The sequence below is a fragment of the Takifugu rubripes genome, chromosome 16, assembly GCF_901000725.2.
Source record: "Takifugu rubripes chromosome 16, fTakRub1.2, whole genome shotgun sequence".
NCBI lineage: Eukaryota > Metazoa > Chordata > Actinopteri > Tetraodontiformes > Tetraodontidae > Takifugu > Takifugu rubripes.
Window position 1 is genome coordinate 3361516 of NC_042300.1, and position 10090 is coordinate 3371605.

Below are 10090 nucleotides of genomic sequence, written 5' to 3' on the forward strand. Positions count from 1 at the left end.
GAAAGTTAACGTGGTTAACAGAGCTTGTTTTGAAAGTTCACTCTAATCACACCAATCAATTTCCGAAAATAAACTTCAAAATAAAAATAAACTTATATGTAGCTATACATAGACACCTATGTAACTATTTTATCATAAGGGGAATTTACAATGAGAGTAAAGATACCGAATTTTTAACTATTTTTAAATCAGCTCAAGCTCCTTAGCTCCAACAAGAAACTTTTATGTTTGAAAATATGACAGCGCGAAATATTTATTTTGAAGTCGAAACCCTTTTTCCGGTAGCGCGTCGCGTTTTTGCTGATTTCCTGTCAGCTCATGTCGGAGCAGTGGGGCCGTTATGTTGAGTCGTGGCGGCCGCCTGGGTGACTGATAAGCGCCGCTATCATCCGCCGAGGACCATGGAGTGAACATGGACGACAATAGGAACTTTTTCTTCGATGGTAAGACGTTACATTGCGCTCCACCTGCTCCACCTGACCAGCAGCCATTTTAGCCGCGCGCAGTCTTCAGGCTCGGCCGAGGCACTTTTCTCCTCCTCCGGTGTTAAAAACACATTTGCTCCGAAATATTCGGGATCATAACGGGGACGCACGCCTGACGACCGGGCTAGTGTTCACCCCAGACTGCCTGCTGAGCTATCAGCTTTTTCCTCAGCCAGCCGGGGATGAGGCCAACGCTGCCAGGTCGGTGACGGGGCTTCGGCTCCGAGGCGAAGATCCGAATCCTGGCCCGAAGGTCCGGTTCGGGACATTTGTTTGCGACGTGCATCTTTGTGCTGACCGAGCTAGCTTTGTTAGCCCCGATGTTAGTTGGATGGAAGCTGAGTGTTGTAGCAGAGTCGGGCCTTTCTGCCATTGTAGCTCCCTGACTGATGCTTAATGTTCATACACCGGTCAGATAAACACACGTCAACACTTGGACCTCACACAATATGTAAACAAATGGATAGATACAACTTTAATTCTATCTTGACAGCTACCTACTGCTACCTACTGCTACCGACAGCTAGCATGCTAACGTCCTAGCATGAATGAGGACTGGCTAACTTAAATGATTAGTTTGTCAGTTCTAAATCTTTGACGTCGTTTCTGTCAGGCCTTTTGTGTCGTCTCTAAATAAATGACACCATATAGGAGCTAAAGTTGTCATATTGGGGGCACGACGGTCATTTTAAAGGTTCAAGTTAATATGAAGAACTACCTTGCTCAAAGGTAGCAGGACTCTACAGTCAAATCCTGTTATGAGTTAAACATGAATACAACAGAGAAGATATTGCTGTAGGAAAACTTGATATTGCCATGGCAACAATCACTTTTGATCAATGAAATGGCTTTATATCTGTTTTTATTTACATATTGGACATGTGAAGGTTGTTAAATGACAAGCACTGAGCCACAATATTGGAGCTACTGATGTTTTCCTTCACGCACACGCACACACACACACACACACACAGCTAGTACTCAGGCATTGCGCATCTCTAAGAGGAACCATTGTGTCATTGCTAGTTATTTGCTTCGGCACCTTTGTTCTTTAGTTCCGCTGATTAAACTGCAGCAGTTTAGCCACCAGCAGAGCCTCTTTAGTCATTTCAGACTTTTTATGTGAGATTTCCTCCTCTTCTCATCATGAATGTGGACAAATGTCCAATGCCACGTGGTGGTGGTCCCTCTGCTTTGAGCCACATCACAAAGATGAGTCTGGTTACAACATTTCTACTGGTTAGCTACTGGTTGCCTGGAGAGGTTTATGACGAGCCTTTAGCCTTGCGGGGTAGAAACGTTCATCTTTAGGGGTTTGTTACTGGGATGCTCAGCAGAAGTTTCCTGGCTAAATGTTCTGACTTGGCCGCTGTGTTTGCTGACTGACGTGAGTCTGGTTTATCGTCCTCTTGAAGCCCTGGGTAGGTCAGAGACCAGGCGGGACAGAGGGTACAAGCACTGGAACTTCTTCTCTGATGACAGTGAGGAGGAGAAGAGACCTGAGTAAGCACCTCTCCAGCCTCGCTTCCCTTCTTTATCTTTGCTTCAAGCTTTGCATCAAAGACCCCGTCACAGCCCAGCCGATGAACATCTGCCCCAGATCTGAGCGCCCCCTTCAGGTGGAGCCTGTTAGGGTTGGACCGATATGTTGTGTCCTGAGGACCAAATCTACGGGAGATAGAAGGATTGTCCTCTACTGTAAATGTTTTAATGCTGACGATGTCTCCCGAAGGCCGTCAGAACCGATAATCTGGCTCTGATGAAGCAGCATTGAGGGAAATTTACATTTATTCTCTCAGGAATGTGGAAAATGGAGGATTCTCCTCAGAGCAGCCGACCAGTGGGTTTAGGGCAGATGTGGGAGATTTGGTTGGTTTCTTGTCGAATTGGTCATTTTCAACGTTCAGCAAAGTAAAATCACTAATCTCATTCTCATATCGGTCAAACTCTACGGCCCACTTCATATTTTTCCTTTATTTTCCTCCAGCATGGATACAAACATGTTTCCATCAGGAAGGATGCTGTTTTTATTTTTATGTGTATTTATACTTTTGTAAATACTATTGTCATTATTCCTGTTGTGCACTAATTTCATTTTGATGCAAATCTTAATGACAAAGACTGTCTATGTCTAATATTTAACACACACACACACACACACACACACACACACACACACACACACACACACACACACACACACTTGTCCGACCTCTTTGCTTATTTCTGTTTTCAGTGAGAGTGTGATGAGTGTGGAGGAGATGGAGGGGCAGCAGCCCACCTCCCCGGGGGATAAAAAGGTACCACAATGCAGCTGTCAGCACTCTGACCGCCCGCCCGCCATCGACCAGTTCATTTACACCATGTGTGACGAACGCTGAAGGAATTAAGTGTGTGATGTCTGACAAATGGGAGCTGTAATGACATCGCCGTCCGATAGGGGCAGCAGCGTTCAGGGTTTTGCCTGTTACATTGAATGTACCGTAACCACAAAAATCCGCTATTTAGTCTCTTTGTTTTCCACGTCTGCAATGTTCTTGTTTGTTTCTCCTCAGTATTCAGGTCTACGGCACCTCGCCTCCGAAACTCTGAGAACTTATGAAAACAGGCCACATATCAGGTCTCTGAACAAGCTGACACCAAAGAGGCTCAGGTACATCTTCTCCCCATTGATTGATTTGTTTTACTGTATATTGTGTCTCTGTAGGTCTGCAAGTATAGTGTGAGAGGCTGAATGTTGTAGAGTTTCCCTGAAGAACTTTGAGTTTTTATAGATACACACACAGTATTTGAGTCGTTATCTGTTGCCCCCCCGCAGCGGTGCGCCGCTCGCAGTGATGACGCCCTCCCCCGTCTCCAACTATTACATCATCAGTCCAGCACCGACGCAGGGGATCGTTTTACAGGGGCGGCGTTTTCAGCACGCACAGACGCCAACAGCTGCTCCGGTCCAAAGGTCAGAAGCCGTCACCCTCACGTCCATCCCTGAAATCTTCTCTGTCGTCACCATCAAAAACAGATGATTTATTCACATTTAAGACCCGTGGTTCCTGGTAAACGACTTCCTGTGTTGAGCTGCTCCAGTCAGCGGTGGTTCTGCTGACTGTGCATGTGAAACACTGATTCATTGGTTCTGACAGATCCGATGCTGGTTCTGGAAACTGGAAGGTTTGGATCTGTTGCTTTAGACTGATCAGCTTATCATGATCTGATCGAAGTTTACACTTTGGCCTCGGAAATGATTTAGGTGGCTTTGAAAGTTGAGTGGCTTCTGTTTTCTCTGTGCAGCCTTGATTTGAAGCAAAGGTGAGTAAATGGGACATTTATGGATATCGAACATTTATTCATCAGTTTGATCAGTGGTTCACTTTCTGTTTGGGCTTCCAACATTGAGCCCAAATGTCCACGATCAGTCCGGATATTGATCACCTCCCCTTCACTCCAGTATTTTCATACTGTTGTAAACAAACACGGGTCCACTGACCTTTGACCCACGTCTTTCCAGAAGTCTAAAGGAAGGATACCCGGTTAAATCATTTTGCACACATTTTCATTCTTTAAAAGAGAATCTTTGTCTCTGTGATAGCTCTGTTATCTCATCAAACATTGCTGTGGAGCACCAACAAAGATGTCATCCTCATCTTTTACCTACTTGTTCCTAGACCGTCCAACTGGGTCTCATTGGTCAACAAACCTCTCTGACCTTTTTTGTCCGCAGAAACGATTTCTCCACCAAGCAGGAAACTGTAGAGGTGGAAAAAATCATCCTCACCTGTCCTGAAGTCCCAGGTAGAGTTCACAGGTGCACACACAGCCTGCCTACAACAGCAGAAGAGCGTGCGTTTGTCATAAAACTGTCGGTGCGACATCCCGGGAGGCGGCGTGTTGAGTAAATCCCGAAACGTGTCTTTCAGAGGAGGAGACCCCGAGCATCAAACGGCGAGTGCAGCAGAAGAGGAAACCGGAGGACTGCTGCACCTTATCTTTGCGAGCCAAAGCAGCTGAGGTGGGCTCGCTCACCCGTGTTTGTCACATGCTGTAAAAACATTTCATCTCATTAAAAACATCAATGGATGCTGGAATGTGGAGCTTCCACTGAGCACAGACTCATCAGGACACAGTTGCTGACTCAGAACCACCCATAAAGTCACCTGACAGCCGCGCCTCCGTGGTTCCTGGTTCTGTCCTTTTGATTTGATTTGTTTTTCCGTTTGCAGCCTGTCCCTCCGACAGTTTATCAGACTGTTTGTGTCAAGTGCAACAAGCCAAGAGAGGAGAGCAACAAGTGCCAGAACTGTGAGAGTGGCGCCGCACTGCTGCCCTGTCAGCAGGTCACATTGTCATCGCCGACCCCTCGGCCGCCGATCCGATCCCAGCCGTCACCGGGACCAAACAGCTTACAGCAGAACTTTTACAAACCCGGCACGGCGGTGAGGGCGACTCGCATTGACGCCCTGCCAGTACGGATCGCAAACACTCGCGGAACCCCGCTGCCGCTGATCAACGGTAGAACCCCTCTGCTCGCTGGGACGTCGGGCTGCTGCGGAACCAGAACCCTGTCGAAGAAGAGGACGGTGGCCCAGCAGCCTGAACTCAATGACCCCAGTGAGTAAAGCCAGACAAGGACTCCGCGCTGAAGTCCTCCCAGGACCGGCTTTAACCATCAGAATTTTGCTGTGTCCTCCACAGTTGTCCTGTCAAGTGATGAAGAGGAGGATGCCGATAACGCCAGCACAGGAAGTGCCAACCAGCTGGACAGCGTTTCCCCCCGGCCTGCAGATTCTGCTCACTCTTCGCCGGCTCCCTGCGGCTCTGGAGGGAGAGTGGAGGCAGCGGTGAAGGACACCCTGGAGCAGGACGAGTTTGGCGTGGAGTTCTTTGAAGACGTTAACTTGAAGGTGACGATACCACGGCGAGCTCGGATGAAAGATCAGGTGAGAAAATATTCAGTTGATCTTTATGGAGAAGAGAAGTCACGAAATACTAGCGTTGATCATTTTTCGCAGTTTGGAAATCAACCACCCGAGCAGTGTCCCTCAAAGACCAAGAAGCCCAAGCAGCAGCCCAGTAACTGTGCCAGCATCATACTGGAATGTCGGAGTGTCCGAGTCGGAACTCTGCGCAGGATGGTCAAGAAGCCCGTCATCGTGAGTAAACCACTTTGACTTCCTGCATATTAAAATGTGTCTGTCGTATCTCCAAAACATCTGCAGAATTCAGACACTTTCATTCAGCAGAAAGTAAATTTAAGAGAAACAATTAAAGTCACACCGGTTCCGTTTGGTTGTTGCAGTTTTCCATCGATTACATCCAGCTGGAAACTGAAGGTATGAACCGATTTAAAAACTCAACTGGGATCAGTTCTGTAGGTCAACCTTTCTGTGGTGCCCTCAGGCTGTATACATATTATTAAAGGGGAAGCAGAGGAGAGAAACATACCAGATCTCAGAGAAGGAAAGGTTCTAAAAGATGTTCTGGGCTGTTCAGGTGCTGAGCACGACACGTTGGAGAAGGTGTGTCTGCAGTCGTCGGAGCTGATCGGCTGCGAGTGGTGCACCGCTCGGAAACTCCCGGTCTTGTTCTTCCAGACGACGGAAGAGGAGTGCGTCCGTCTGCGCTCGCAGCTCAACATGAGCAGAGAGGACGGCGGCAAGTGGTACGACTGTGCTGGAGACCGTAAGTCCGACACAGCAGGAGAAGAGCACCCGCGCGAGACGTTCACTGAAGGTGGCTCCTTTTGCCCGATCCAGAGTCTGATGAGAAGTACATCGTGCTGATCTTCGAGAATGGCCTCGGCATGAACGACCACATGATCCTGGAGGGGATCCTGACTGAGATCGGCAAGAACAACAACCTTAGCGGCTTCCTTTCCAAGTTGCACTTCGACGAGGCCAATGCGCGGCTCGTCAGCTTCAACAAGGCTTCCAAGCAGAAGGAGGAGAAGGTGAGTGTGAGAGGCGAGCGGAGGAGCCATCGGATTCCTCCTGAACGCCCCCCCCCCCCCCCCCCCCTCTGCAGGTAAAGCCAGCGCAGACCCCTCCCAAAGGAACGCAGGCCGCCTCCATGAGCCCGGGCTCCATGCAGGTACGCACACGGATGGCCACGCGCCAGCAGACCGGCTCGTACTTCGAGGACGAAGACGAGGACATGACCGACCTTCAGCCCACCTTCTCGGGACCAGTCATCAAGTGGGTCGCCTGACCAGGACCGCCCGGATGACGTATTTTCTGTGGTTGCAGCCCAAGAGTGATGCCGGTGCTTCTCTTTCAGGTTAATGGTCTACCCTCCTCCTCCTGCCAAAGGTGGAATCACAGTCACGAACGAAGACCTCCACTGCCTTAACGATGGAGAATTCCTTAACGATGTCATCATAGATTTTTATTTAAAGTAAGATTTTCACCTTAGTTTTCCTTCCTTTTCCTATTGTATGAGCACTGAATGCTCCTCTTTTCTCAGGTATTTAGTTTTAGAGAAATTAAAAAAAGAGGATGCACTAAGAATCCACATATTCAGCTCCTTCTTCTACAAGAGGCTGAACCAGAGAGAACGGAGGAACGTTGCAGATGCCGCCAACCTGCCGTAAGTACCCCGGTTACATCAGGACGCGCAGCGATGGAAGGATGCTTTAGCTTTTTTTGGTTACAAATTTCCAGAATCCATAAAAGGAAGCACAACCGGGTGAAGACGTGGACTCGACACGTGGATCTGTTTCAGAAGGATTTCATTTTTGTTCCCATCAACGAGGCGTGAGTCCTGAAGTCACTGCTGAGTCCTGCGTCCATGTGCTGTGTCTAACTGCTGGTTCCGATCTCATCAGAGCCCACTGGTACCTGGCCGTCATCTGTTTCCCGGGACTTGAACATCCAGTGTTTGAAAAAAATCCGCTGTGCTCCAGTCCGGTTCCAGACCTGTCATCTGAAGACTCCATCCCAGACCACTGCCGTCCTCTGTCCCCAGACAGAGACAGGCTGGCCAGCTCAGAGGACCCCTCCCCTACGGCCCAAGGGACATGCGCAGACCAGGCCAACGGAGACATGACCAAGGAGGACACCGTCTTCCGAGAAGGGGTTCTGGAATCTCCCTGTGCCCCCACCGGCCAGGCAGAGATGGAGCCACAGTACACCAGTGAGTCACTGAGCAATGATGCCTCCCACATGCTAACGTCATGTACGCCAGATTCTGTGAGCAAAACATGGGAATTCACTGAAGAAAAGCGCTTTTTGACTGATTTTGCAGGCGAGTTGCACCGAATCAGCGTCTGCTACGGTTCAGGAAAGGGAGATGAGGACACATGCACCTTCTCTGACGACCAGAGCTCCTGCCAGGTGACTTTACTCCTCCAGCCTGTGAGGGAAGCCCATGAAGAAGTGGTGGATGAGCATTGTGTTGTGTCTGCAGGATGACTGCAGCGAGGACGGGACGCTGGCTGAGGACAGTCTGAATTGTGAGGCCGTGGCCTCTAAACGCGTCTGCAGGCAGTGAGTGGAAGCACTGTCCCTGTTTGCCCGGTAGGGGGCAGCACTTCCCTGCTGAAACAGTGTTGTCTGTTCCAGGCCCTGTATCCTCATCATGGACTCTCTTCGAGGTCCAGCCAGGTCGACTGTGGTGAAGACGCTAAGGGAGTGAGCATCCGATGTGTTTTTAGGTGTGTTTGAGGCATAAACTAACACCTTTTTCTGCTGGTGACTGTGAGTGTGTTTGTTTTAGGTACCTGGAGGTGGAGTGGGAGGTGCGTAAAGGGACCGAGCGGAGTTTTGGGAAGGATGTGATGAAGGGCTCCAGCCCACGTGTGCCTCAGCAGGACAACTTCAGCGACTGTGGAGTTTATATCCTGCAGTATGTGGAGAGCTTCTTCGAGGTGAGAACTATCAGGGTGTCGGTCAGGAGGCCGTGGAGAAAAGACGTGAGGGGATTGTCCTTGATGCTCTCGCTAATCTTCACAAACTGCGCCTGTGTGTTTCAAACAGAATCCGATCCCCAGTTTCAGCCTGCCCATCAACCTGTCTGACTGGTTTCTGCAGCAGCGGATGAAGACAAAGCGCAATGAGATCAAGGAACTGATTCTAAAGATCCAACAGCAACAGGAAATGGACAGGAAGGAGCCCAAGAAGGCTCTGACCAGCTCCCCCGAGGAGCCAGAGATCCAAGAGACTTCCGAATCAGCAGCGCCAAATCTCCCAATTGGCCTCTGAAGCTGTCCTATGCTGCTGGTTCCACTGGGACTGGGTCTTCACTGACCACAGAACTCTTTGAATTTGTATGAAATAAACATGAAGTGTAAATATGTTGGAGTTCCTCCGCTGCCTTTGTAATTAACTTTACTGTTAACTTATGTTTTCATAGACGTTATTCTCTCCACGAAGATCCGTGCAGGAGCTATTGTTCTCACACTCTTGCCTCCTTATTTTTTATGTTTCCTAAGTTGTGTTAGAGAAGACAAAGCTGTCAAAAAGAGGATTTAGAAGAACATGCTGTTTGTGTGTTGCGGTTCCACCTGCCCTGGAGCTGCAGACCTCCAGCTCATGAGTCACGTGTGTAGTTCAGTGCGTGTTGTCTCTTCCATGTGGAGTGGAAACATTTTCAGCATTAAAGAGGAGCTGAGATACAAGAGCACTTCCTTTGTGTCCCCTCTTTATTAAATGTCTAAACACATTTTGAGCGTGGGGTGGAAAGATCTGGGTTCCTGGTGAAGACGCACAGAGGGATTTGACTGAGAATGAATCTGTCAGCTCCAAAATCATCTCGACGCTAACCAAATTAATTAAAACGTGGATTTATTTGTCACTGTTTGTGGTTATGAGGGAGGAGTTCTGGGTGTTTAGTTACAGGACACTGAATCATTGATGAACTCTAAACTGTCATTATTAACCAGCTCTTCCAGTCTCAAGACATCATTTACTCTGTTGTTTTACAGCGATCATATGTCAGGACAATGTCTTCTGATAGCTTGACAAGTCTGGCCAACTTGAAATGTATAGGAATGAATGAATTTCTTTATGGATCAGCGTGTATTTAAAGTTTACACGTAATCCACTTGTTCAGATGTTTCTAGTGTTCCTAGATTACAACAAATCAGTTGATGTCTTATTCTAAAGTAGTTAAAAGTTAGATATATCCAACAAGAATGTACATTTTAGCGTTTTAAATGGCACACAAAGAGCTGAGAAAAAAATGCAATTCACCTAAATAGCCACTAGAGAACGCCACATCTAAAGAACTGAATACATAATTCACACCAAAACACGTAGAAAACTTTCCTCACCTCAATTACCTTATGATATAGAGCTAGAATACTATAACACTATAACTAGAAAACTATGACATATACTTTGCGATATATGCGACGTATTACGTGCATGTGTGACGCTTGTATGAACAAATTCTGTAAAGTACTTTTCGTTTCGATGTGTCTGAGTTTCACAAGTATTTGGCCGTTTTAACATTTTACTCCAGTCGAACCGAGGGAACGTGAAGGATAAATATTGCAATAAACCACCTGCAACAGACGGGGTCGCAGCGGGGGGGCCGCGCAGCGCCCCCTGTCGGCCGCCTCCCTGCGCGCCGCACGATTTCTCCCGGTCGTGACGTCACGGGCCAATTTCCCA

The 10090-nt window shown here is 48.2% G+C and overlaps 1 protein-coding gene across 5 annotated transcripts; it reads left to right on the forward strand.

Annotated features, from left to right (window-relative positions):
- Positions 1–298: 298 nt before the first annotated feature.
- Positions 299–9098, forward strand: senp6a (SUMO specific peptidase 6a). 5 transcript variants are annotated; one of them, XM_029849559.1, is made up of 24 exons: positions 299–443; positions 1901–1988; positions 2722–2785; positions 3041–3138; positions 3304–3441; positions 3774–3791; positions 4204–4274; positions 4400–4491; positions 4703–5090; positions 5175–5419; positions 5492–5632; positions 5779–5812; positions 5973–6161; positions 6236–6429; positions 6504–6673; positions 6756–6872; positions 6942–7064; positions 7139–7231; positions 7303–7610; positions 7722–7810; positions 7884–7963; positions 8039–8107; positions 8193–8343; positions 8453–9098. In XM_029849559.1, exons 1-24 carry the CDS (start codon positions 413–415, stop codon positions 8675–8677), a joined length of 3216 nt encoding a protein of 1071 aa, XP_029705419.1. In that variant the 5' UTR covers positions 299–412; the 3' UTR covers positions 8678–9098. The 5 variants fall into 5 exon arrangements, with proteins under 5 accessions (XP_029705419.1, XP_029705421.1, XP_029705423.1 ...); XM_029849560.1 differs by lacking the exon at positions 299–443 and adding an exon at positions 509–686; XM_029849561.1 differs by lacking the exon at positions 3774–3791.
- The last annotated feature ends 992 nt before the right edge of the window (positions 9099–10090 follow it).